Source organism: Alternaria rosae (assembly GCF_020736505.1).
Source record: "Alternaria rosae strain MPI-PUGE-AT-0040 chromosome Unknown BKA58scaffold_7, whole genome shotgun sequence".
NCBI classification, from domain to species: Eukaryota; Fungi; Ascomycota; class Dothideomycetes; order Pleosporales; family Pleosporaceae; genus Alternaria; species Alternaria rosae.
This window is the reverse complement of record NW_025763576.1, coordinates 82,624-109,321: the sequence shown is the minus strand read 5'-3', so window position 1 is coordinate 109,321 and position 26,698 is coordinate 82,624. Positions and strand designations below refer to the sequence as shown.

At 51.3% G+C, this 26,698-nt stretch overlaps 9 protein-coding genes across 9 annotated transcripts; 4 read left to right on the top strand and 5 right to left on the bottom strand.

The window, feature by feature from the left end:
* Positions 1-372: 372 nt before the first annotated feature.
* On the bottom strand, positions 373-2,124 carry BKA58DRAFT_319902 (uncharacterized protein; the record flags this gene model as incomplete). Its single annotated transcript, XM_046167742.1, has 3 exons — positions 373-941; positions 1,032-1,233; positions 1,750-2,124. 3 exons carry the CDS (start codon positions 2,122-2,124, stop codon positions 373-375), a joined length of 1,146 nt encoding a protein of 381 aa, XP_046022980.1.
* A 1,656-nt stretch (positions 2,125-3,780) lies between these two features.
* On the top strand, positions 3,781-4,781 carry BKA58DRAFT_412504 (tropinone reductase 1; the record flags this gene model as incomplete). Its single annotated transcript, XM_046172357.1, has 2 exons — positions 3,781-4,225; positions 4,294-4,781. The coding sequence occupies 2 exons, from the start codon at positions 3,781-3,783 to the stop codon at positions 4,779-4,781; spliced, it is 933 nt and encodes a 310-aa protein (XP_046022979.1).
* Positions 4,782-10,339: 5,558 nt separating this feature from the next.
* BKA58DRAFT_319037 (uncharacterized protein) lies at positions 10,340-12,952 on the bottom strand (the record flags this gene model as incomplete). The annotated part of the gene is made up of 4 exons (XM_046167701.1): positions 10,340-12,381; positions 12,438-12,548; positions 12,587-12,797; positions 12,860-12,952. The coding sequence occupies 4 exons, from the start codon at positions 12,950-12,952 to the stop codon at positions 10,340-10,342; spliced, it is 2,457 nt and encodes an 818-aa protein (XP_046022978.1).
* Positions 12,953-13,329: 377 nt separating this feature from the next.
* BKA58DRAFT_430386 (mitochondrial protein Pet127-domain-containing protein) lies at positions 13,330-15,934 on the bottom strand. Its single transcript, XM_046173063.1, has 2 exons — positions 14,476-15,934; positions 13,330-14,429 (listed from the first exon to the last, which is right to left on the bottom strand). The coding sequence occupies exons 1-2, from the start codon at positions 15,811-15,813 to the stop codon at positions 13,521-13,523; spliced, it is 2,247 nt and encodes a 748-aa protein (XP_046022977.1). The 5' UTR covers positions 15,814-15,934; the 3' UTR covers positions 13,330-13,520.
* A 127-nt stretch (positions 15,935-16,061) lies between these two features.
* Positions 16,062-20,742, top strand: BKA58DRAFT_470656 (uncharacterized protein). The gene is made up of 5 exons (XM_046175195.1): positions 16,062-17,018; positions 17,067-17,720; positions 17,767-18,870; positions 18,923-19,434; positions 19,484-20,742. Exons 1-5 carry the CDS (start codon positions 16,498-16,500, stop codon positions 20,257-20,259), a joined length of 3,567 nt encoding a protein of 1,188 aa, XP_046022976.1. The 5' UTR covers positions 16,062-16,497; the 3' UTR covers positions 20,260-20,742.
* A 157-nt stretch (positions 20,743-20,899) lies between these two features.
* BKA58DRAFT_363553 (uncharacterized protein) lies at positions 20,900-21,942 on the top strand. Its single transcript, XM_046168832.1, has 3 exons — positions 20,900-21,133; positions 21,403-21,485; positions 21,580-21,942. The coding sequence occupies exons 1-3, from the start codon at positions 21,041-21,043 to the stop codon at positions 21,785-21,787; spliced, it is 384 nt and encodes a 127-aa protein (XP_046022975.1). The 5' UTR covers positions 20,900-21,040; the 3' UTR covers positions 21,788-21,942.
* Positions 21,943-22,595: 653 nt separating this feature from the next.
* Positions 22,596-23,846, top strand: BKA58DRAFT_318857 (Derlin; the record flags this gene model as incomplete). Its single annotated transcript, XM_046167693.1, has 4 exons — positions 22,596-22,630; positions 22,739-23,044; positions 23,131-23,324; positions 23,383-23,846. 4 exons carry the CDS (start codon positions 22,596-22,598, stop codon positions 23,844-23,846), a joined length of 999 nt encoding a protein of 332 aa, XP_046022974.1.
* BKA58DRAFT_202525 (uncharacterized protein) lies at positions 23,833-24,855 on the bottom strand. Its single transcript, XM_046165859.1, has 2 exons — positions 24,382-24,855; positions 23,833-24,321 (listed from the first exon to the last, which is right to left on the bottom strand). The coding sequence occupies exons 1-2, from the start codon at positions 24,575-24,577 to the stop codon at positions 24,158-24,160; spliced, it is 360 nt and encodes a 119-aa protein (XP_046022973.1). The 5' UTR covers positions 24,578-24,855; the 3' UTR covers positions 23,833-24,157.
* A 210-nt stretch (positions 24,856-25,065) lies between these two features.
* Positions 25,066-26,600, bottom strand: BKA58DRAFT_320070 (RNA polymerase I associated factor, A49-like protein; the record flags this gene model as incomplete). The annotated part of the gene is made up of 4 exons (XM_046167748.1): positions 25,066-25,237; positions 25,287-25,415; positions 25,462-26,368; positions 26,471-26,600. 4 exons carry the CDS (start codon positions 26,598-26,600, stop codon positions 25,066-25,068), a joined length of 1,338 nt encoding a protein of 445 aa, XP_046022972.1.
* Between the last annotated feature and the right edge of the window lie 98 nt (positions 26,601-26,698).

Sequence of the window (26,698 nt, the reverse complement as noted above, 5' to 3'; positions counted from 1 at the left end):
TGTGCGAGAACTTCATTCCAAGCGTCTATCGTGCAACCGCACTGTCTTTGATTTACATCGTGCTGCAGCAGTCCAAAGCGCACGTTCTGGCATGCGCTGAGGTCGTGCTCCCGGCTGTTTACCGTGAGCCTTTGTGGGTGCAAGGAAAGCCGAGAGTTGGAGGCCCGTTGCTATGGATCTCCAGCGAGTACCAGGCAGCACTTGGTACGTCCATAATGTCGTCACTGCCGTTACTGTAACAGCCTGTTTCAAAGAAGGTTGTTTGTATCGTGGAGCGAACGCTAGCAAGATACCCAAGTGCTAAAGACATTGTGGTCGAGTACTTTGACTAGCTACACCACCTCCGCGATCACGTCTCCCCCATATCTGGAGTTACTTTTCTTCCGTCCTCCTTTGCGAACCTGGAATCTTGAACCGTCTTACCTTGATAGCGTCGCCAAGATCACGATCCGGCACGTCGATCCCTACAAATAGCGCTCCCATACATTGGTGTTCCAGTTTGGCAGCCTTGGTATTCATCTTCGGTATCGGCCTTATACTCACTCCGTACCGACTCAGACCGCATGCACATAGTTCGGGGGCATCTTCCGCTGAAGCTATTGCACGGGCATGCTCCGACTGCCGTGGAGGCAACATCTCTATTCGAGAAGCCTGGCTAGGGGCTCTGCCGCCCAAGACGAAGCCCCCATTAGGTGCCGCACGTAGCTGAAACATCTGCGCGTGGTTGATGGATACCGGCTGTGACATTCCGTTACCCATGAAGATGATGTTGTTGTTGCTGCCGTTCTCAGCGAGCGCATTGAGGTTAAAAGAGAACTCTTGAACGCTAATGTCACTGCCGGCGTCTGAAGCTGCTTCGTCGATTTCCTCGGTTCCATCATCTCGACTGCCTGAATGCTCGCCGAGTTCGTCCCCGTCTACAGGCGTATCGTTGACTGGCTCTTCGCCGGCTGGTTCCTCGGTGGCTGACTTGTCTTCTGCTTATCCGTCTCGTCGCTCTTCGCTGTTTCCTCCATTGCCAATTTTTACACCGAATTCTCGCATCGCATGCCAGACTGCTCTACCCACACAAGACTCTCTCTTGTCGTCATCGCTCCAGTTTGCGTAGATGTTCGAGAAGCTCACGGGGCCCGGATGCATGAGCATGATTGTAGGATTGCTTTCGTTTAGAAGCTTGTTCAATCGCAAGTCGCCGACCCAAGACTTGTTGCTATTCTGATTCGATGAAGGTGTCTAAATGGTACTATGTATAGATTGCCAGATTGTCTCAAAGAGAGGTACAGACACCCCGATGTTCTGTCGTACAGCAGCCATTTCGAGTAGACGGGCTATGGTATTGCCAAGTGTATCTAGCATGTCCTGCTCGCCTTTGAACATCTTGTGATCTCCAAGGATTGGCAAATTTGTGTTCCAGATACTTGTACAGGATGATAGCATACCAACCCAGTCGGAGTGTACATCATTTTCATCAGCCAGTAGCCAGTGGCGAAGCTGTCCGAGCAATGCCAATGAATTGCGCTGCGCTTCTACAGACTTCAAGAACTCAGAAATCTCGTAGGTGCCTTCAGGCAGGTTTTCCTGCCGATCCATGAGCTTCTGTGACTCTGGTTTGCACATCAGGTTAACTAGTCTGGTGACCCACTCATGTGTCTCTGTTGTCGTCTTGGGTTCTTTGTGCAGTCGGTCTAAGGACAGTCTTCCAATAATGATGTTTTCTTCGATCCGACGAAGTTTTTTGGTGTTCCAGACCTCGTGTTCGGACCGCCGGTTACTCGCCAGGTTAGCAATTGAGTATCCACGCCCAAAATAAAGCTTCTTCACTGCCTTTTTGATAGTCTTGGGGCAGTCTCCAAAGAGCAGTTTCTCTTGTCGTCCGTGGAGTGGAAATTCCTTGTCAGGCCATCGTGACGCTTCCGGGTGAAGTATTCTGCTTCCCACAACGTACATCCAGCCTATGTAGAGGATGTCGGCTTCGTGTCTCTCAATCTGTGAGAATCTCCAGTGGAGCTGCAACTCTATTTCGTACTTCAAAAGCCCACAACGAACAGAGTGGTACTGGTATGTACTGTGGAAAAACACTCGTCCTTTTTCGGCAAACACGGGAAGGATCCAAGACGCAAACATATCCCTCTGGTCGTTACCAGAAGAGCCCTATGTTTCATCGCGAAAGCTCAAGGAGAAACACTTCACAAGATTCTCGCGTAGAGCCCTCTTTGGATGTAAGGGGTAGTTGTAGGCAATAGTATTTGCTTCACACTACAAGAGGATAGTGGAGGATAGCTCTGTATTACTATGCTTGGTAAGGGTAGTTGTATGTAGGGGAAAGAGGAATAATTCTTGTCTTCTCCCTTGCTCGCGGAGCGCAGGTTAAGAGCAAGTTTCTAAGCTAAGTCGCAAGCGAGAGAAGCAAGCATATCACGTAATTGTTCTCTCTACTCCGCCTTCGCTATCTTATGTTACATTGGACTCGCATACAGGCGTAGGCTGTGCTGTGGGGTGCAGTCCAGCTATGCAGACCGCCACGGCTCGCGAGACTGCTGAGCGGTAAAGGCGCTATGTAGTCCGAATCCCGTGAACGCCCTGCTGCGAGCGAGTTTTATCTTTTTAAGATTATTGTCGCAACTGGTTCCACTGCTCAGTACTAGATCTCAATTTACGTCAGTCTGAAATGCGTTATCGCCAGGCGGGCTGGAATTGGGGGACTGTTACTGTGCAAGGACGTTTCGAAGGTTCAGAATCAAACCTAAGGTCCGCTGCGGGGGCCGAACCACACCTTGGACCTGAACGGAATTGCGCTCTCTCACCCTTTCTCCAAATGTCCTGTAAACGCGCAGCGACCTGCTATTACGACAACACGATTAGAGCGTATAATCGGATTGAGACACAATGCGGTTCCAGACCTATCCATGGATGCTCGCTATGAGAAAAGACCGCCGGTACATCCGAGACTGGACTGATGGTTGTAGTGAGAAAATCCATTTTACCGATGTGTAGATGTCATTGCACCAAGATTTCCGTATACGGGGTCACCCTATTGCCAGGAGAGTAGCCAGGCGACGCGAGGAGACGCACAACATATCGCAGAAGTCCCACGCGATACAAACGACATACACGATGCCTGAATCACCCCCATCAAATTATGGCGAAGGGATTACAATCGCGAAGATAGTTAGACAAACGGAGTGGGACTGTGTCCGAGAAACGAGGCCACCGCAACCAATCCGAGATCAGAGGTATGCTGGTGTGAATGAGGTGCTCTTCGATCGACGCATGGGAGCCTCCTTTGCCGCGCGTGGCTTATGACTTCCTAGCTCTTGGTCGTTCATCAATACTTTTAGGACTGAAGTTTGCTGTCGTGAGCTCACTTGCGCGATTGCTTTTGGAGCGATAAAGTGTGCAAGCATTTGCGCCTGCGAAGCGCTGCGGACGCGTTCGAGTGCAGCGGGTGCGAATTTCCATCAATCAGCCAGATTCTCGCGTGTATGCCGAAAACAACATCGTTATCGCACTTCCACGCACCGGTTAATGTACAGCTTTCAGCATACAGAGGTCTAGACTCGTTGTTGTGACGTTGTGTTGAATTCCAACGATGACGCTCGATGACGATCACATCAAATCCCAACCCCACCAAAATCCGCCCCTACAACTACTACCCCCCGATCGACAGAAATGTTCAGAACAACCATCATCAGATCTTCGAACTTTGTTTTCCGGAAACCAGTCACCTCTTCTGCTTTATCCAGGCCAATTACACGTACTTTCACTCGTACAACGTTCAAGATGAGCGACAACAAAGGCCCAGTTACCGCATACCCTGCGACAGAGATCACACCTCAAAACCAAGAAGGCGGCCCGGGTCTAGACGCAAAGACTGAGCAGAAAGCAGAATGGTCACGTCTCGAATTCTGGGATGAGAACCAGAAACCATACCTCAAGGAATACGAGGGCCGTGGTCTGATGCAGGGCAAGGCTGCGTTGATCACAGGTGGAGACTCTGGTATCGGACGCGCTGTAGCTATCCTATTCGCAAGAGAGGGCGCAGATGTAAGCATCGTGTACTTGCCCGAAGAAGAGGAAGATGCGCAATTCGTCAAGAAGAAGATCGAAGAAGCAGGCCGCAAAGCAAACCTCATGCAACTCAACCTGCGGGAGAGGAAAAACTGCGAGCAAGCCGTCGAGCAACACATGAAGGTCTTTGGCAAGCTGAACGTCCTAGTCAACAATGGTAAGATACCCTCGCTCCACCAAGATCGCTATCACATGATAAAGATACACATGCTGACATCCCAACAGCCGCCATGCAAGAAGCCTGCACAGACATAACCGAAATCGACCTGGACGTAACCGAAAAGACGTTCCACACCAACGTCATCTCCATGTTCGCCATGTCCAAATACGCGCTCAAACACATGAAGCGCGGCGACTGTATCGTAAACAGCGCCTCGGTCGCATCCTACATGTCTAATCCCATGCTCCTCGACTACGCCTCTACAAAGGGCGCCATCGTAACTTTCACCCGCGGCCTTGCGCAGCAGCAAGCACCAAATGGTATTCGTGTTAACGCTGTTGCGCCGGGCATTATTTGGACGCCGCTGCAGCCCGCGACGAAGAATAACCCCGCTGATGCTATGGATTCATTGGGCGTGGGGGCTTGCCCACTGAACCGCCCGGGCATGCCGGTCGAGATGGCGACATGTTATGTGCATCTTGCTAGTCCGTTGGGGAGTTATTGCACAGGTGAGGTATTGCATGGGAGTGGAGGAATCGAAATGCAGGGTTAGAAGATTGTATATGGGTGGTAATGGCGAGATGAGGTAGATTTGAAAGCGAAGACTTCGTCCGGGAGAGATTGCATGGATTCAATGCCACTCTATATTCCAGGTCGAGCGACAATGGATCGTGTCGTTGAAATTACTGAGCCTTCAATGTCATTTCTCCTTCTTCCACAAAACGCGACAACACCTTTCAGATACAGGTAGTATGTTTTGATGACAGCAATAGCTCAGTAGACGCCATGCTATCTCATACGCCTTTATCCAGGCACTTTTCGCACACATGTCGGCTGACTTAGCCATTTTTGAAAGACTAGGCGCAGAAAGCACATCAATTCAGACTCCGTTGTTTTATATCTCTCCGAGAGAGGCTTTATACCCACAGCTAACAAATCCGAGAAAACAGCACACATGCCCACTTCAGCCGACCATTTAAGTATTCTCAACGCACGCACATGTTGAGATAGAAGTGGTCTTTTGAGTTCCCGGACCGGAATTCTGGCCATGAGTTAGCCCTATGGCATTTTTGGACAGGCGCGCCGACTTTATCAAATTCTTGAACGCCCGTTTTGATTGGAGCAAAGCCCGCAAAGACTCCGTTAATTTGTTTTCTCGGTTTTATTAGGAGATGGAAGAGGAAGCCGCCATGAACCGCGACTCCAGAGCTTTTTGGATATGCGAAGCAGGAACTTTGAGATATAAAGCAAGAAGATAGCACAGAATACAGGTCAATATATACCCCGCTCACTGCGTGCCCGTAGGTATATAGCTTGGCGCTTTCTCAGACTTCCAGCGGCACAGCATAGGGTTGTATCCAGTTTCTTTCAGAAGACCGGCAAGACGACTGCCATCAGATTAGACTTAAGAGAGTTTTGATTAGGCGGAATAGGAATGTGTAGATGAAGAAGAACACGAGGGCGCAGCAGGTGGGTTTGTATACACCTCATTCACTACTTGCTCATTTCGAGATATTGTGGTATTTTCTGGGACTTCCAACAGCACATTTTTCTGCCTTTGATGTTGTTTTGGAAGACGGAGAAGACGACCGCCATGATCTCTTGTTGTATATCTTTTTTGGATATACGGAGTTGGCAATGTGTGGATAAAGAGGAAGAAGAATAAGAAGCAGACAGCCCAGAGGACAGGTTTATATACAACCATCCAGCTGCGCTCTCACGTTTCGAAGCTGTCCGGTTTTGGAGACTCCGAACCGCACATCCGGGGTTTCCGGAATGTTTTCTAGACCTTCTCGCCGCTCGACTCGTTAATTTGATCGTCGTTTCTTGGCCAGTCGACATTATGGATTTGGTAGGAAGTATGAATCGGATTGGAAGATATCTGCGTCTTTCGCAGGCCGCAAAGTCATGAGTTGTCTGCTGGGGGGTTTTTTGGAAAGGAGAAGAAGACCAAAAAGTCATGAACTTGACGCATATAGCTTTTGGTGTACAGAAAGAGCAAAAGCGTATCGTAGCGGAAGAGAAGAGCCAGGAAGAAGGTAGCTTTCATATTAGCAACGAGGTGCGGATACAGTTTATTTGCTCCTCGATACCAGCATTCCTCATGTGCTCCGGGTTCCGTTCTTACGGCGGTTGAAACAGGACAACATTCGGCGCTTTAGCTGACTTTTTGTATTTCTGGCCTAGCCTTCCCAGCACTACAGTACTCTGAGCTTCATGAGGCGTGTTTGCAGGTCATTGGACAATGATGCGATTCATTTGGGAAGAAGTCCGCGAAGCCATAGTAGAGAGGCATTCGATTTTTGGTTTACAGAAGGTAGAAGGTGTGAAGTAATAGCGATGGAAGCAGGCGGGGTGAAATTTATGTGTGATGATAGAGTGGAGCTCCAGTATCCACCGGATCAAGCATTGCTTCGATCCGAGACGCGAGCGAGCGTCGAGGTAGGACTTTTGAGAAAAGCAGGAAGTCATAGCTCAATTGACAGACATTTTTGGTGTACGATAAAAGCGGTGGTAGGTATTGTACTGGCAGAAAGAGAAGACGACAGGTCTTCGATGCGAAGTCGAAGTGGAACTTCAACATCCACTCATTGTGTGGAAACTTCAGGCCGAGAAGCCATCAAGATCCACAGTAGTATATTTGAGAAGAGCAGAACGCCATGAGGTCTAGTTCACCAATTTTTGGTGTACGGTAATTGTAGATGAAGTATATTGGTGGTAGAGAGAGAAGAGAGCGGGTTCTATAGTCGTCGAAGTGGAACCTCGCCATAAACTAGCACCTTCATATCTCCAAACCAAGAGATCATCAAGATCAGCATTGTGGATTTTGAGAGTAACAGACCGTCGTAGAACGGATGTTCATGTCTTTTACTGAAAAGAAGGATATTGTATGTAGTTTTCTCCATAGCAAAGGAAGCTTGCGATTTTTATTTTGTTGTATGCTGGAGTCGGAGCAAACACATCACATCTCTTAGTTCCCGTTTTGGATCAGAAGGTCATATCAGAGTAATTCCACCGGTTTCGGAAGAACAGGACGCCGTGTAGTGCTTCATTTCAGGTTTTAGTAAAATACAGGAGGACTTTGGTGTTAACAATTGCTAATGGAAGAAGAATGTAATAGTGTTTATATCGAACTGGACGCCAAGAACCGACACATGTTAAACTTCAAAGTCTCTTTCCGGGCCGAAAGTCCATGGACTTTCTCTTTCACTTATTTGGAGAAGACCAGAACACTATGCTTCCTCTGGTTCGCGATTTTGGTGCATGCAGGGAACACAGGGGGCGTAGTAGTGACGGAAGAAGCAGGAGAAAGGTCGCTTTTATGTCGGGGTTGAAGTAGTGCCGTTACGTTCCAGAAGGGGCCACACCTCGACAATCATCCGAGCAGACAGAATGCTTTTTGAGAGGAAGATGGAAACGACATGCCCAGGTCGTCAGGGCGCTTTTGGTGTGACAAGGACCGCAGTGTGGTATATCAGTCAAGGAGACAGAAACCGAGAGGGTTTATATAGTGCCCGATACAGCGCCACCACATGTCGATGTCTTGGTGCTTTTTCAGAAAGCCATGTCTCGGTGCCTCATCTTTTTGAGAAGAGGAGCAGAGCAAACACCCATGCAAAAATCCCAACTGATCTTTAGTATTCCTGCCTTTTGGTGATTCAAGGTATTCAATACGTAAGAAGAGAGCGACGAGGTAGACTTTGTATCGTGCTTAGAGCGGAGACGCAGTTCATGCAGTTGTGATGAGAGTATTTTGATCGCATAGCAGCTACCAACTGTGATTCTGTGACACCAAGACGCTCTTCTCTTCACATGACATCTCCATGTAGCATTTTCGGCACATGAAATGGATGAACTGGACTTTTGATGTAATTCGCAGTCCGCGAGACTGTCATCTCCATGAGATGTTGAACGTTGTGTTTTGGTAATCCCAGCGAGAGAAGGCAAACGCCACGCCATTGAAGAACATCATTTTTGTTTCTGAGAGAAAGAAGTAGAAAGTTGGAGTAGAAACCCCAACTCCAGAAGACGTTTATATACCCGCGAGAGCCAAAGGCTAGCGCACTGCTCAGCGCCAATTCCATCCTGCGTGAATTGATGCATTTTGAAACGTTCTCTGGTGAGATAAAAGCGTCCAACGATCCGAGGGACGGCATGAATCTCAGGTATTGTGGTTTTTGAGAGCGCAGAGGCTGGAAAGCGACATGTCGAGGTTCTTCGCCGGTTTTTTTGAGGAAGGGCGCGAGACGCCGGACACAAGCCAAGTGCGTTTTGATTTGGTCCGTCGATTCCAAGACGGCCAGGATACACCGTTTTGAGTTCAGAGAGAGCCAGCAGCCAAACCCCATAAATACGTTACCGAATATTTTGGAGTGCAGGAAGTGGAAGTAGATTGTAGAAGACACCTCTATATGTCGAACAAAGAGTAGTTATACCTTCCACGTCGTCTAGTGAGAGAGGAGGAGGCCAGACAGCCCATGGAGACCTTGTACGTTGCTTTCTTCTTTTCAGTATCTCGCAAGGTGGTTTCGAACACATACGGAATGGGCTGGTCGGTTTTGAACTGGAAGGGTACGATATAAACTCTACGGTGCCGGAACGACAGATGCCATGGGGGGAATGGCTATGGTTTTGGAAGCGCGAGGTCTTCTCCGCACATGGTCGATAGCGTTTGGCGTTTCCGGAGCAATACCCGCACGTAGCCCTTGCTATAGCAACTGTTGGAAAAAGAGACAGGAAGGGCGATCTCTCATGTCATCTTTTTGGGACATTCTGGAGGAGGAGGCAGGGACCATCGTCTGTACCGGCACCCATTTTGGTATATAGGAACCGGAGTATATGTGTTGAAGAAGAGAAGTGAACGCCAGCGAGAGAGGTTTATATACCCGCGCATCCGCGGATCTCAACTCTTGTATTGTCGTCTTCTGGATTTCGATGGACAAAGCCATGTAAATTTCCGATTTTCTTTTTTCGACAGCACCGCCGAGCAATGTCGTGGTGAGGTGTGTAAGGGCTCAGCCCATGTATCCTAGATGTATTCTTTCCGAACTTCCAACAGCAGACGCCATCCAGCGACTTGATCGGTGTTTTTGGACTTCCAGAAGCACTGAACCATGCATTCCCATCGGGTCTGTTTTGGTATCCAGACGGCGAGGTCCATGGATGAGGCGATGTGATGTCTTGAGCTCGCACAGTGAAGACAACACCATGCCGCCTATGTCGTAGTGTTCTCGAGCGTGAGAAGTCGCCGCACATATATCCTTGTTCTGAACGTTTTTCGAGAGACGGGCCCAGCATAGGCCCTTTGCCCCTGAGTTTTGAGAAGAAGGCAGGCAGAGGAAAAGACATGAATGGCGTCTAACTCTGTTATGGTAATATCCAACCGGAGTGGCGAGGTACAAGACATAAACGTTGTTCCAGATTGTTCCGATTTCTAGACTCGAAGGCGGGTTTTCGATCCATGCCAAGGCATTAACATCGTTTTGGAGCTGGCGGCAGGACGAGAAGGTCATCCGACAAATCCGTGCCGTTTTTGGAGAAGAGAGGACGGGACGTTTCTATATCGTTGATATTTCTTGGAAGGGGTTCGGGAACATGGGTGTGGATATGGGGTTGTTTCGGAAAGAGGGAGGACAGAGCGGTCATACAAGAACCAGTGCTCTATTTGGGTAAAAATAAAGGTGGAAGTGTGATGAATAAGAGAGCAAGAGAGCGGAGAGTTGGGTGATTTTTATACCCATCAGCTCAGTCCAAGTCACATGCACACATGCTAAAACTCGGCATTTGGAACCATGGAATGTGGATATCCTGTCCGGTCAGTCGTCCCCAACCAGCCAATCTACGACCTCCTTAATCCAAGCATAGACACGAAGAATACCACCCTCGCTTCTTAACACCCAATCCAATCATGCCGCTAATAGCGCCACCCATTCCAAAAACACCACGCTATGCATCTGCATCCTTATCCTGAAGGCAACTCATCCACGTGTAAATATCGCAATCCTCATCTTCCTCGTCTGCATCAACCATGTCAACCACATGACCGACATCTTCCTCATCTTCCTCCTCACCCCAATCATCCCAACTATCCAGTACCTCGCCAGGTGTTTCCTAACCACCCTTCTTCTCCAAGACATCTACACGCTGCATCCTCGCCCTGTCCTGACTATCCACATCCTCCATATCCACATCCGAGAACCTGACTTGACTCTGCATCTTCTCATTCACCGCGCCATCATCACCATCGCCTCTCCCCACTGTCTCGCTACTAGCGCTGCTCATGGTCCCAGTACCACCACGGTTCGTCTCGACCATTTCTTGCGTGACAGGCGCATCATCGTCGATTTCCGTGTTGGGTGTGAGCGTCGCGGAACTCATGTTTGAGTCGTTTCGTGGACGACTACTGCTGTTAAACTCTTTAGCGCTGATTTCACTCCAACCATTGTCTTCTTCAAAGGCAGGGGGGACGGTGGTATCCCACCCGCCTGTTGCCGTATTGCCATAATCACCATAGCCTTCCCAACCAGTAGCATTCTCCTGTAACTCATGGAGGAAGTTGAGATTATCCTTCTTAGCGAAATCTTGGAGAGGCTTGGGCAGCGGGAGGGGCTCGGCGGCGGTAGCGTCTTCGTTTGCGTAGACGAGGAGAGCGGAGCCGGCTTCGGTGGTGGCGCGCTCGATGACTTCTTGCAGGGAGAGGGTGTCGCGGCGGATGATGGGGTTGGCGGATTCGCTGTCGTATTGCATACGCCACCATTGGGTTGCGTTGGGGACATCGGATTTGATGTCCGGGTGGCGGACGTAGACTACGTCTCTACGCGTAGCTACGCCCCAGAGTTGGTATGGGCGCTCCATGGCGTCTTCCGGGGCTTGGCCTTCTGGGTAGACGATTTCGATGGGCTCGAAGGTCTTCTCTTCCACTTTCTCGGTCATTTCGGTTGTCGTGTCCATGGCTTGGTCGTCAGTGGCCGCGGCTTCGTCGGCGCTATCGTCTACGCGGGGTTTGAATCGTCCGGAGACGCTCAATATCGCCTTCTGCACTTGTTCAGTCTGCTGTTCCAAGGCCGCAAGCTTGCTCTCGATGCTGTTGTAGAGCTCCTGTAGCTGGGCCAACACCTCCGCATCCTTGGAAGAACCACCGGAATTTTCAGGTTCAAACGCAGTCATGCTTGTTTTGAGTAGTTGCAGCGACTCAAACTTCTTCGCGCCCGCTTTCTTCGGAGTGTGGTACTTCAGTTTTTCCACCTGGGCCTTGAACGAGACCAGTTGCTCTTCATGTTGCGTGATATCGCTATACATACTATCGATGACATGCTTGTTCTTTTCAAGGTACCGATCGATGTAGAGGGTGGCTGGAATCCGGCATCCCAGATCAGACGCCTCGGTATTTGATGAAGTCAGGCGGAGTATCAACACGTTACTAGCTTCGCGAATATGCGCACTGGCTCCAGCTGAAGCAAAGAGTGAGTCGTCCAGGACATCGTACAAATTAAAGTCGGGCCGAAGTTTATCGCGTGTGACGGCGGCATCAAGCACAAAGCATTCCTGGGCGGTTCCAGCAACGTCAAAGGTAGACTTAAGATGGCCGTTCAAGTCGGCGTTTGGGACCTGACTTTGGAATGCGAAACCCCACATCACCAGGAACTTTAGCAAATCGTCGTCTGGATCTTCGACAACAGATTGCTGCTCTCTCCAAGCCTCCGACTCAAGCAGTCCGTTGACCGATCCGTAGATCCGGTCCGTGTTGTCTAGGAACGCCATGAGCCGCTGTGTCTCGTGAAGTATCTCGAGGTTGTGCGCTTCCGAGCGTCCAGTACCGTCTTCGAAGATGCGCGCGGTTGCTGTGGGGTTGCCTTTCCACCAATTGTCGCCCTGCCAGTAATCATTTTGTAGTACGCCCGGGCACAGCAGCGCATTTCGGAACAGCGGTATCGAATGAAGTATGGGAATGAGGTTGGGAAGGTAGTTGAAGGTTGGCGACGGCTTTAGGATAGCGGGCTGCCCTTCTTCGCGCTTTCGTTGGCTCGGGATGGGGTCGGCGATGATTTCTGTTGTGGTTGGTACTAGAGCCCATTGCGAGGTATCGTAATTGTCTCCAGTGGCCGGTCTGAAGTTGGAAGAGCCTGTGACTCCCATTTCCTGACCCTCAATGCCTGAATGTCTGTCAGCACTTGCGAAGTGATGCTCGTGGCGCATCCGCTGCACTGACTCTGTATGGGCGCATCGCCGGCTTGTGCTTGTGTGGAGGCGACACTGGTTCGAGAAGGCGGGCGCGTGGGTGCTCTGCTATTGACGTTGCTATGCGGGTAATTATCGAGACCTGGAGCATAGTCAATATTGAATGCTGAAATCCGCCACTGTCAGCCGTGTTATCCTTCGAAGTCTTCCAAGCCAGAGCTGACGTACTGGGAACGTTTGTGTCGTCTATACCATAGCCGGCCCCCGCAAAGGCAGTCTCGTCCCACTTGGCCTGTGAGTTGCGCAGATGGGTCTTCAAAGCAGAAATACCTCCTTGGTCCATACTGCTGAAGTACTTGTCCACGGCGGCCTCGACATTGTTGCCATGATTCTGTATACGTAGTTAGAGCTTTGTCGCAGGGCGCAAACAGGTTGCGGGCTACTTGGACATACCGCGAGAAGCTGCCTGGCTTCCTGTCTGTCGAGCTGATCCGCCCCGAAATTGAAGAGCAAGTCAATGTTTTCTTCTATTTGAGCGTCCGACATGGTTGCTGTGTATATAGTGTAGCGTGCGTCGTGATAGCAATGTTGGCGCAGTTGAGATCTTTGATGCGGGCGGGCGGCGAGCAAGCCGGCGCAAGTGAGGTGGAAACGGCGGCGCAGGTGCCAAGGCGAGCAAACGGCAGCCGCTCAGGTGTAGCAGGCAGGCGTGTATCAGTCGGGTGTAGAATGGGCAGTCGCGCTCATAGGTGAGGCTGCATGGCGGGGAGCTTCTAGAAGAACGAGCTTCGCGGAGGAGCATGCGGGCAGCGGAGCGATGATGTCGCTAACGCCGGTGGAGCAGGGGTCATGCTTCATAGCCGACGGTTGGCCTACTACACTGCGTCACACAACATTGCTTTTCGGAAATCTTACAATGCATTGAGTGATGTGTAGGATTTTGCTTAAGACGTTACTCGTTCTCATCTATTCACTCCCTGGTATCGAATCCGCCGTAACCCTAATTGTACATATACTCTTACATCTATATTTTAGAACGTTCAATCATGTAACCATTTACCCTCTAGACCCTGGGTAGGGGAAGAACGCCAGATCCTAAGCTTTATCATGGCCCTTATGACGGCACGGAGGGCAAGCCATCCAGTACCTCCTCCTTCTTGTCCTTGGAAAGCGACTCGTTTGGCTTCGATTCGTCACTGTAGGGCTCCTCCGCTGCCTGCTCTTGCGAGACCTCGGTCTTTTCAGAACCTTCAGTCCCTTTCGTAAGTTCATAATCTGACGCCACGACCTTTGCGTTTGAGCCAGGGCCGAGCGGTCGGAAGATCTGCACACCCTTTGCGTCATTGAGCTTGTCTTGCTCCTCTCTCCATTTGCGTCCACGGTTGGTGTAGCGCGAGATGACATCACGGTAGTGCTTGAGACTCTTATCGACCGCTTCCTCGTCTTGTCCGATAAGGTCGTGTCTTCGTGCCTTCAGCGCTGTGTACAGCTTCAAACGTGTTTCCGCAGGTATCTCTTTCAGATGGTACTCAAGCTTCCAGTCATCGTACTCGCTCAGCTGCTCTGGTCGGTCCACATAGCCTCCGTTGACCTGACTGCGGACAGTCAGCGTCCAGCCCATCAAAGGTTCCTTGGGAGCTGATGTGGGCTGCACGGTATCTTCCGCGCTGGCCTCTTCGCCTTCGGCAGGCTCCGCAATCGTTTCTTGCTCCTCGACAGCTTCCTCGACAACGTCATCAGGAGACTCTTTGATCTTGGTCAGAGGTTCCTCTTCGTGTGCTATAGGTTCCTGTGGGGCCTGATCTGCACCGACTTGTTCGTCAACGTCGTCTTGAGCTTCTTGCCAAGCGGCTTGAGCTTCAGGATCGTCCTTTCCAATACCAACAACGCGTCGTGCAAACTCTTGCTGAGCGGCCTCTCCAGCGTTTTGTATCTCGTCTGCTTGCTCCTCGGTGACGGGCTCGGCAAACACGTACATGAACGGCGTCTTGCCTTCGCGCGCTTCAAAGTGCAACCGAATAGACTGGTAATTGTTAGCGAAGACCTCTGGTAGTGAAATGAAAGCCTACCGTTTCAGGAAATGCAGCAGTGGCCTTGGTAAGGATTTCATCAACGAGACCTAAAGACAGCTTAAACTCTTGATCTCCCAGTACCGTGTCATGCTGGCCGTGGAGGACAGCATCCATGTCGGAGAGACTCAAGTACTGGAAGCCGAAGATGCGCTCAATGTTGTGGTAAGCAAGGAAGATGCCGTCCATGCGTCCCATGCGGGCTTGCAGGGAGTATTTCAGCATGGTCGCGCGCGTCATGTCATAGAACTCGCGTTCAAACGACTCCCACTCGCCTAGATTGTGACGAAGCTGGTAGCCCGCGCCCTCTTCATAGTCCTTGTGGTTCATGCGGATCGAGATAACAGCTCGCGTCTTCAAGTCAAAGACGCCCGTTCCGGGTAACCGGGGATCGATTGCATCGAGCTGCGAGCGCATCAGGATGTTGCCCTGCTTCGAATAGTGGTAGCAACGACCAGCCTCCTTCTCGACGGTTGCCTTTTCTGGGTTTGATCTTCGGAACTTTTCGAACTCGCTGCGTTCGGTTGTGAGGAGCTTCTCTAGCGAGTGACCCAGCCAGCTCATGATATTGGGGCTATCATAAGACTTGTCGGCGTCCAAAGCGTAGATACCATCCCTGTATCGGAGGAAGACGGCACTGGGGCCAAGCGTGATTCTGGAGAATCTGGGCGTAGGGTCAGGAAATTGGCGGGAGAGCATGCCGTGGTTCAGTTTGCGGAAATTTGAGAGGACGTAATGGAAGTGCTGAAGCATGCTCGACATGCTCGATGTAGAGCCTGTGAACTTTGTGCCAATCTCCTTTGTCAACGCTAGCAGATTCTCATCCTTGGAGGACGTCTTGTATTCGCTCAACGCTTCAAAGTCGAACTCGTTCGCCGGCATAATCTTCTCGAGGTATGGATCGAAGTTGTACACCCGTGAGCGTGGGTCCTGCAGGCGATATACACCGGGGTTGAAGAGGACGCGGTCGAGACCGTACGATAGCATGGGGACGGGTGGCTTGCTGACTTTGATCTCTTCAAAGTTGAGGTCGTCGGGGAACATCTCGCTGATGGGGATCGACTCTCGTTCTTCGTCCCTTTTCTGCCTCCTCGCCCTCTTGTCACCCAGGAGGGCCTCGATGAGAGACTTTGATCCATCCTCCGCCTTGACATTTCCCTCTTGGCTATCGGAGCTCTTTCCCTTCTTCCTAACGACGACTTTTCTGGGAGCGACTGGCTTGGATTTGGATGGGGCGGCTCGGACTGATTTTAGTCGTGTCTGGCTGCGGGCAGCGCAGAAGAGGCAGACGGGCCTTCTGTGCCACTGCGCGGCTGGCGACAGCTGGCGACGCAGCATTGGGAGGGGCGTGGCGGCGTGGGCGTGGGCGTGCGAGTGGCGTTGCACACACGATGGAAGTGACGCTCGGTCGCGACTGCACAGAAAATATGTCGGGGTTTGTTAACGCCGGGCGATCATTGCGATCACCATGTGACGTACCGGCAGTGGACGCGACGAGATACCAGAGACCCACCCTGAATCCACCCCTGCTCGTCGTATCTCGCCCGTACTGCACTGCGTACATCTTGTCCTGTCATTTCCCTGCAAACGCCGTGTGATTGTCGGGCCGGTGTGTAGCAGCTCGTCGCCTCTACGCACTGGTAGAACTGGTAGAAGACTGCAGACGGCCGGCGAAATCACGTCCTCATGCCACGGAATAATGAGACGTCGTGATTACAGGACGCCTGCCAACCCCCTCCCGCCAAAGGCCGAGCCCGCCCTCTGCTGCCTCTGCTGCATCTGCTGCTGCACCTAATTGCTCCGCCGTTGACCTCCGCATTGTCTCGCGTTGCGCCCTCACCGTGATTGGCCCTACCGCCTTTCTGTGCCCAACCCTGCTATTCTGCCCCAATTTCCACCGCAGCTCTTCCGAACCCATCTTCCGACGCGACAATTGCCTCCTTCCCCTAGGAGCCCCTCTGCATGCGATAGTTGTGTCGCCGAGCTCGTGCTGGGCTGCGCGCGCCGATCAGGAATCTCGGAATGTCCAAAGACAAACGAAGGAGCATCTTTGGCCGTAGCTCCCTCAGTGCCTTCGCGTCGCAAAGCAACAAGGATGAATCGCAACCCTCGAATCTGCTGCGCAAGCGGCGCACGGCGTCCTTCATGTCCAACCTGTCCGATGTGTCGCAGTACACCGAGACCGCATCCTCCAACGGCAGCACGGTAGCGGGGAGCAGTCACGTTAGGGAAACGATAGATGGGCAGCGGCCAAGTCTTTCCAAAAACAGCCTGAAGCGCGCCAGCTCTGTCTTCAGCTCCTTCCGCGGCTACAAACTCTCCGCAGACGACGACCCCGAACCTCTCTCGGCAACATCAACACGAACGTCGACTGGCTTTGGAGAATACATATGGGAAGACGTACACGATCGCCAGGTGCTACAGCATGGCGAGGTCCAGACGAGCAGCTCCATGTTCAGGAAGAAGAGGGAATACCTGTTGCTGACCGAGAAGCATCTCATCCGGTTCAAGAATCACTCGAAAGCGATTGAAGCATTTCCTGGGTACGTTCCAGCGTCGACAGTGTCTCGGAGCAAGACTAACAAGCGCAGGATACCTTCGCCGAACAACCGCATGAGCTATTATCGCCACAGCCACAGCCCCTCGACCGGATCGTCCCACGAGCTTCAGTCGATGGCTTCAGAATCGTCTGGAGATCGTCACCAAGGCATACCTCTACGCCACATCGTTGCCGTGTACCATCTAGACGACGGTCGACCGCACTTTGCGCTGGAACTGTACTATCTGGATGACGAGACGAACAACGCCTCATCCATGACTCTGCAGTTCGGGGACCCCGAAGAGATGTTTTCATGGCTCAAGGCCATAAGAGAAGCGGCGAACAGGGCACGGCTGTCTGACGCGAAGCCCATTTCCGCACACAACTCTCATCTGGCTGCGCGTGTCGTTGAAGCAGAACGCGACTATGTACCTCCACATTACGCCATATACAAAGTCGTTCTCCGACCCCAAGGAAAGACAACGACGAGAGCCTCAACTGATGATCTTGCCAAAGTTTCTGCTTCCGTATGTTTCCTTGCTATTGGTGTGCACAAAGTACACATTATTCCGTTGTTCAAACCATCCTCACAACGGTCTTCCAGTCCATCACTGGCCGCTCATAACACTCAGTCGTCGCATGGTATCCTAACGCTGACTGAAGTGTGCGTGACCGAAATTGACGATACCTTCCAGCTAACCTTCCGGTGGGTATCCCTTCTGCGCTATGAGAATGCCGCTAACAGCACACAGGAAGCCGCTTGAACGTCCCAAGGTACTCCATCTGGCATCGTTAGCTTCGCGGGATATTGCTGTCCGTCTACGATCCATAGAAGCTAGTCTCAGACCTGAGTGGGAGACGCGACCTTTTGACTTCCTTGTCCCAGACGACGTGTATCATGACGTTGCTCGACAAGAAAGCCCACATCCGATGGACCAAGATTCTTTGGATAGAACCTTGATTGGATACTGTGTTGCTTACGACGTACAGCCAGAAAACATTAGCTATCAGATCACCTACCCTGCCGAGGATGCACCGCGCTTTGAGCTCCTACCACCTGTCGGGCTACGCAGAAACCAGTATAATACCCTCGAGCTACTCGCCGTCATGCGTGCCTTGCGCTATAACGAGACCTTTGGTGGTATCTCTTTCAAAGATGTAAAGTTGGATGTCTTAAATGGATTGAAAGATCCCAACGGCGCTGAGCACCTTTGCCTCAAGACAAAGCGCGGCACATATGCACGGCTAGACATCGAAGAGCTGGAACGGTCTTGTCTACTAGTGCAAGAGATTCGCGCTTTGGCCTTGACGAACCGAAAGCTGCGGAGAATGGACTTTACCTCGTGCATCTCACGAAAACCAAGAGACCACGGGGAATCTAGAGGTAGTGCTAGAGATCAGGGCTGCGGCATTGTGGAAGCCCTTTTTCCGCTGTGCAAGTACCAGACCACCAATGTCGATTGGATAGCATTGAACAAAATACAACTTGGAGATACAGATTTGGATTACCTTGTCGCGGCAGGTGTCGAACGAGCTTGCCACTTCCGCGGACTTGAGTTGAGTGGGTGTGGTCTAACGGATCGGTCGCTCTCTCTTGTTCTGGATGCGATCCGCGCGCAGGAAACCACCCTCGAAGCTTTGGATCTGTCGTCGAACCCGTTCAGATTATCACCGAGCATGTTTGACTCTCAGATTGGCGTTTTTGGATACCTCACACGACTCAATCTGTCGCATGTTGCGCGCTCTTCGGGTCTCGAGTCGCTGATATCGGTCGAAACCTTTGCTGGCTGGAGGTTACAGGAGTTGATCTTGAGTGGCACCTCGCTCAACTCTGCCATGGTTGACGCAATAGCTGGGTTAGTTGTCCACATACTCCGCTTGTCGCTGTCCCTGCTAATCACCGCGTAGTTACCTTGTAAACTACAAGCAATCCTCCGCTCTTCGCGAACTACGATTGGATCATTGCTTTTTGACTGGAAGTGACATTGCATACCTCTTGCACTCGATGACAGAGCACCCTGGAAAGGCTCGCGAGTTACATTTGGATGTCAGTGAGAACAATATCGAAGAAGACCTGGATAAGTTGACCAGGGCAATCTCCAAAGGTCTCGCCCCATCCAACTTCACCCTCCGCCTGCTGGAGTTTGAAGAGGACGCCGACTTCCGCAAGATGATACTTGCGTTGGCCGCTAATAACACCATTCGACAGCTCGATATCTCGCGAGCATCTTTACCATGTGATGCCTCCGAAGAGACTTGCCAGGCGATGGAGAAGATGTTTGCTGATAACACTAGTCTTGAATGGCTTGACATATCCGGAGAGGACTCCCGGCTAGAGACAACCAAGCTAGGTGTTGGCATCAACCGAGCACTACGGGGTTTGCAGCGCAACCGAACCCTGCGTGCCTTGTACATCAGATGTGAGTTGGCATACACCCATACTTCAAGACGAACGACTAACTATGTCAGATCAAAAACTCGGCGTACAAGGCGCCAGCACCCTCGCCGACGTCCTCAAAGTAAACACGACCCTCCAATATCTCTACTGCGAAGACAACGGTATAGCCCTAACCGGCTTCACCGACCTCGTCAACGCCCTCCACCGCAACACAACCCTCCTCTTCCTCCCCACGATGCAGGAATCGCGGCAAATGGCCCTCAAGCAAACCGAAGACCAAGTAAAATCCATGCGCGACGACGTCTCCCTCCCCACGTCCTCCAAATCCAGCTCCGTCCGAAGCCGCCTCACCAACCGCGTCGTCAGCGGCAAATCTTCTAAAGAACCAACCTATCCGATGGGGCTTTCGGATCAAGATATAAAAGCTGCGCTTGGCCTTGTGGATGAGAGTTGGGCAAGACAAGAATATAGATTACAGCAGTACCTACAACGCAACCACAACATCGCCCACGGCATACCAACAGCTATGGACGTCGACGAGGAAGACTTTGAGCGGCCCGATACAGCAAACAGTCTCGGTAAGATTCTCGAAAAGGTCACAATTGAGAGTACGCCTACACGGGAGAAGGATGTTCAACTAGGTGTTTATAGCCCGAAGACGAAGCCGATTGAGAAGGATGTCCAGCTAGGTGTTTATACCCCAGAGTTTTACCTACCGGAATTGCACACACCGGGGACGGGTACGCCAAGGAGCGATGTGGTGGACTACGACGTCACGCCCTTGGAAAAGGAGCTAGAGATGAGTTTTGGAGAGAATAGGCGCGCGTTTCCGTTTCCGACAAGGTGATGAGATAAGGACCATGGAAGCCGTTGCCTTCAGGGACTCCCGCGCATCCTCCCATCCTCCCATTCTGGATATTTCTTTCTCCATTTTAGGTCCTCCTGATCACGAACGAGCTCGAGCTGCCCATGTACATATAGAAAGCGCGTCTGGTTTTTTGCATATCGACCCTCGAAGCCCAGGGGGTTCAATCGGCGTTTTTCTTCTTACTTATTTTCTTCACAGCATGCAACAATACGATGGCGAGGGAATGTGCATATTAAGTTGGATAACGTTTGGGGGTTCTGTGATACCATAGATATTTGAATAAACAAAGAATTCCGAACCTCTGGAAACGACCAACATGCTTTCCAAGGCCTTCCAGTAGTAAAAACAGGCTGTTGTTTTGATGGACATGCTCGTGCTTGAACGCAGTCCCGACGCTGTTGAGTACAGCTTCTCAAGATCGCAATGCATGATATTTCCCAAAAACCTACAGAATCATTCTATGCAGCCGTATGTGCAGCAAATGCTGTGAACAGGCGTTCGATCGTGAGCTGAAATGTACACCTGCAGGTACCCCACATGCCACCCCCACTAAACAAGCTCACCGTCCGAGCTTCAGCCGAAAATGTAGGCTGACATCACCGATTCTGCATGTGTTCGCGTCTGCTTCTTACCACACTATCTTCTTTACTTTGCAAACAAAACAAACACGTCTACAATCGTTCAGGAGTACTTCGGTCGCAATAGACTGCGCGACTTTCATTGTTTTATTTGCACTTTTCCAAATGAGCACAACGCCGTCATGGTAAGACAACATGGTAGTCTGACAAAGGACGACGAGACGAATCAGGCGGCTTGGGAAGCGGCGAAGGGGGCGTTGGTTGGGGGGACGAAGGTATGCTTCTCTCTTTTACGCGTTGTTGTATGGGCATTTGACGAATGATTCCATGTCATGCGTTTTGCTAGTGATGCTGCGTGAAAAGAGAAGGAGAGTTGCGTGCGTCAGATTGTCATGTATACCGGTACATGTCTGTAGTGAAATGGCTTTCCCGGGGATTGGGGATAATCATGCGATTCGTGGAAGAGAAGGTTGGAAACTTAGGGATGCATTGAAGAACGCGGTTAAGATAGGTTGGTAGTATGATGGCTGACTTTAGAACACAGTGGGGTGCTTTCTTCGCTGTGGCAGGCGGTGTCGCATACGCTTTCTCGCCTGTATACAAGGGTCTTACTGTTCAGTTCAAGACGTATGTCGAATACCTTCCCTCTTTCATCCTATCCCATCCCATCCCCACCCTCCTCAAACACTCTCCCATCAATCACCCCACTAACACTATCCAGTTACATACAGATGTCAGGCATGATACTTGGCGGGTACCTGGAAGCCGACAAGCGCATGATCAACTACCAACACCGCGTCCGACACCACAAGCGGGTTGCCAGAGACATGGAGATCTGGAGACGGTACGAGGATTCTTATGAGGAGAGGGGGACGCCGGGGGTGGGTGCTGAGAGTGATGTGCATGGGCCGAATGGGAAGGGTAACTGAAGGGTTTAGATCGGACGAGATCGGATTGTGGTGTGTGGAGTTTGAGCAGATTTGCAGGAACGAGGGTTTGATGTTTGTGCAGATGAGATGGGCAAACGGATTGTTACTGCTTGTTATTATATAACCTATTCTTCTATATCACTCCATGCGTCGTACTCAACATCCACCCTGTGTGTCAACTACCCATACCCACACCTAGCATGACAACCGACTTCCAAGCCCGACTAGACGTCGACAACGACTCTGATCATACAACGCTATCTGTAGAAGACACCTCCGGATTATCGGGCATAATAACGCATCAATGGGCGATCCGGAAGGGGCGGACACTGCTTCGCTTTGAGCAGGCAACGGAGTTCGCATGTAGCCTTTGTAAGCAGCAGAAGACGGCTACTCTCGTGGCTGTAAAGGGCGTTCTTTCGGACGATATAAGTGTGAAGTCTTGTCAGGCGTGTTTTGATCGGTGGTCTGAAGCACTCGATCGGAACATTAAATCTCGGGCAGATGTTTTCGAATGATAATCAACGGAGAGAATTCACTTCATAACATTGAGCGCGCGAGTACTTAGCAAATGACGAGAAGAACCATCCCCGCGGTTCTAGAAGATGTGCTTCCGTCTGTGTTCCTGCAGCCAGAGCTCCGGCAACCAATGACGTGATGGAGCGCGAAACGGCATAGCGCCCCCACCCACGCCGCGGCCTTTTAAGCCACCTTGCGAATTCGCTTGCTCCTCTTTCTCCAGGCAGCACTGCGCTGGTCCTCGTTCACGACACCTTCACACTTACAACGGCTATAGCTACGCGTAACGATGGATGTCTTTTGGACACTCCCGCCGGTCTCTAGGTAAGCTTCTCTCTTGCAAGGAGCTCGACAGTTGCAGCTCGCAGCTCTCACCTCACTCCCAGTTACGCGCAAACAACACGTCGCACAATTGCTAACAATTCCTCACAGGACCATCACAGCTGCAGCAGTCGTTGTATCGGCTGCAGGCTACAGCGGTCTCCTTAGCCTCTATCACTACATCTTCGTCAGCCAATATGTCTTCACGGTGTCGATGCTCCCGCAGCTCTGGCGGTTCTTCACAGCGTTTCTGATTACGAAACCGAAGTTCGGCATCCTACTAGACCCATACTTTCTCTACCAATACGGCAGCTCCATCGAGCGGGAGTCGCCTCGCTTCAAGGATCCAGGCGACTTTCTCGTATACACTTTGTTCCTCGGTAGCGTCATCGTCGTAAGTACCCACTGCACACACGTGTACATAGCTTCCATCGCATCGACACAACTGTCTGCGATACGTTCCGACTTCGGTCAAAATCACCTCCGCATATCTGCCCGCCCAGCCTGTTATTCCTAGCTGAAGCGGTTCCTGGAACGGAGGAAGAATACCCTTGCACATCATGCGGTTCCGTCATTCGCAATAATATAAAGGGACTTGTGTGGTGTGTAGGCATGGTGGGATTGTCACTTGAGAAAGCTTTGCGAATGCTCTCCATTTCGCAAGGCGGTGTTGGCTCCCTACATACTTTTGCGTCTCGTTTGATCCTTTTGTCTTGACGTATTTTGTCGTGCGGTGGATGGACTTGTGCTGACAGTCCCTGTAAAGGCAACAGCAGGTGGCATTCTAAACCAATACACCTTCCTCCCGTCGCTGTCCCTCGCCTACGCATACACGTTCGCCCAAGACAACCCTACCCGCTCTGTATCCTTCTTTGTCATCACCTTCGAAAGCAAATACCTGCCCTTCGCTATGCTCTTCATGGCCTTCGTCATGGACGGTCCTGATGCCGCTCTCGGACAGCTCATGGGTCTTCTCGCCGCACACTTGTACGACTTCCTGACGAGGATCTGGCCTACGTTTGGCGGTGGCAAGAACTATATTCGCACACCTGAGATGGTGAAGCGCTGGTTCGGTGCCGCCCCGGGGAGTGTGCAGAATAGAGGATATGGACATGTTGTTCAGGGACGCGGTGGAGCGGCTGCAGCGCAGCCAAGTGCGGCCAGAGCGACAGGCAATGCCTGGGGTGGCATGGGTCCTGGGAGGAGGCTTGGGGAATAGATGTGTGCGGCTGAGAATGTCACGTGTATCTAGAAAGTGAGGCCTGGTGTTGTGGGCTTTGGAGCTATTCGAGCTTTGGTATTTGACTGGATTGTCTACATGAACGAGGTCTAAACACCTTTGCACCTTCTTTCATGCCGGTCCAGCTATTCATGAATGGTTGGAGCTAACCTGCAACGATTCACTCCCACTATCCGTGAATGCCTGCACCGATAGGAAAGAAGTGGTGATATGATGATCATGACGATTTCATTTCATCCCATGCCTCTTGGCTATAACACAATATTCCTCCTTTTATATCATGATTACATTTACTTCGAGCTCCCAGCAGGATTACTAGGTCCATCAACAGCCCTCTCAACATGTCCAGCAATCCCGTTCTTGCTCGCGTCGAATTGACTTCCAATCACGCCGTCCTTGCTGAACGGGCCACCGACCTTCTCGCCGATCTGGCCGATTGCGCCATCTGGGTTGACTTTTGACATATATTAGTATCGAGTTCAAGGTCGTTTGGCGTGCTAGAAGGAGTACGAACAGTTCTTTCCAATCGCCCCCGCACTGCTAAGCACGCTAGGGTTCTCCTGTGGGATGGCATTCGTGCCCTTGTTTGCGCCGAGCTTGTCTGCTGCGGCTGTGGTGTTGTCGGTCATGTTTCCGGACATGTTGGGTGTGGATTGGTTGGAGGTGCCGAGGCCGAGTTGTTCTTGGAGGGGACCGGTGGATTTGGGCATTTAGTTATCTTTAAAGAAGATTGGTTTGACGGGCAGTCACTGGTGGGAATGGGTATGTTTCTTATATGAACGGTAGCGGTGGTGCTTATGGGGGATGAGCGAAGAGTACGTCACGAAGGGTAAGTGACGATGGTGATGTCATGATGATATGGAAATGGTGGGAGCGCAATTGCAGAATACGGATGGGGACAAAGTCGATGATGTATCTAGTGAGTAGCTTCCGTGGACCTCGATTTTCCCTCCCGCATGCCAAAAAGTGGGGTGGAGATCTGGTGGTCGTGATCGTGATTTGCTACTTGTGGCGACTATGGCGTTATGCAGCTGTCATGTACCTCCAAGCGCGATCTACATTAAAGGTACCCGCACGGTTGACATGGACGTAACGGGTTGGGCATGTGGAATGGGATTTCATAGTTGCTTGCTGGTATCATTGCTGGAATGGTGATGGTGCCTATGGATTCTAGGCTGTAATTACATGCGCGTCACGGCTAGGTGCGTCTCTTTGCTCGTGCTCCGCCTACTTTGGGGAACGTCAGTGGGAGCTTTAACTTGGCGATGAAGTGGTTGGCGGTTTCGGCTTTCGTGAGCTTCATGCGTGCAAGGTCGGCTTGGGTTGGTGCGTTGAGCTTGCATCCGAGTTCGGCGAAGTATTGCTTGATCCTGTGTAGCGTTAGCATGGGTCAGGTCAAGTGGTTCTTATGAAACGTACTCCTTATTCTCGAGCTTCAGATCTTCTCGCAGGTCGTTCACGTCGACTTCGTAGTCGTCTACAGTGAGTGCTGCCGCCGCAATATGTGTCATGAGGTTATCGACGTGCCAGCGAGACATCTCGGGAGAACTGCACAGGTTAGCCAGCCTCATGAAACAATCACTGATATACTTACCCATCGGGGGCAAACTTCCTCCTGATAGCCATGAGTTGACCCGCAGGCGTATCCTCGCCCATCGCTTCCTCCAACTTTCCCTTCATGGGGATCTTCTTCGGCCGTGGTCCGCCTCCTCCGATCAATGCAGAGTTGAAGTTGATGCAAAGCAGTATGAATCGTAGCGCTTTCAGCTTCTGTATCTGTTTGTTCTTGGCGAGCTTTACGATGCGCTTAGCAACGTATTTGCTGGCGACGCTGACACCTTCGCCGACTGATGATTTTTGAACCCAGTCCTGGACATCCAACATGGTCATGAGATCACTTCCAATCACAACATCCGTAGGGTAAACATCGGCTGGGTATTCGGCAGCAAGATTGGGCGTCGGTCGAGGCTTGGAGCTGTCCACGGCTGCTGCGAGATCGTCCTTGTTCGGCATGACAGCCGTCGCAGAAGACATCTGCTGCAGAACGTTCTCGGCAATTGCGTCGGTTCTTGCTGCGTCCTCGGCACCAGTTCCACTCTTGATCGCGTTGAGCGTCCGGTCTTCAAGCGCCTTCCTAGACTTCTTGGATCCGAACTCTGCAGCGAGTGCAGCTCTCTTTGCCATGACAGTGTTTTGTGCCGCGTCTAACGCCTCTTGCTCTTCGCGCATTTCTTGTGCTTCGCTTCGCAGTGTACTTCGTACGACAACTCTCTTAACGGGGACGATTTGTAGCTTGCTTGTTGCAGGGTCGAATACGCCGATGTAGTCTTGTAGCTGGCTTTCGGCGCTTCCATCATGTTCTTCTTGTGCGGTGTAGTCCAGACGAGGATGATCGGATGATTGGAACAGTAATTCGATTTCCTCGCCTTGTGGTCGGATCTTGGTGCGCTTGTACGGGTTGAATGATATCTTCGATGGGATGGTGAGACCGGGTGTGACAGCTTGAGCGCGTTAGAAAACATATCCACAGGGTATGCCAAGGTCCTCCATCATTTGCGATGGGTTTTGATGCCACGCGACAGCCCCAAGAGTTGTTATCATACCTAGAAGCGGACCCAGAGTCTCTTTATTTTCTACCATCTTGACACGCACATTTCCCGTGGGCGCAACAGCCGCCTTCTTCTTTGGCCGTTCGCCATTCTGCTCCTGCCTCTTTCTCTTCTTTTCACTCATGTCGGCGTTGCGGTTCCGATATGGCAGCATGGGTCGCGTTGTGTCAAAAAGTTCGATCGCGAATTGGCAGAAACTCGGGCGGTCAGCTAGCAGGCATA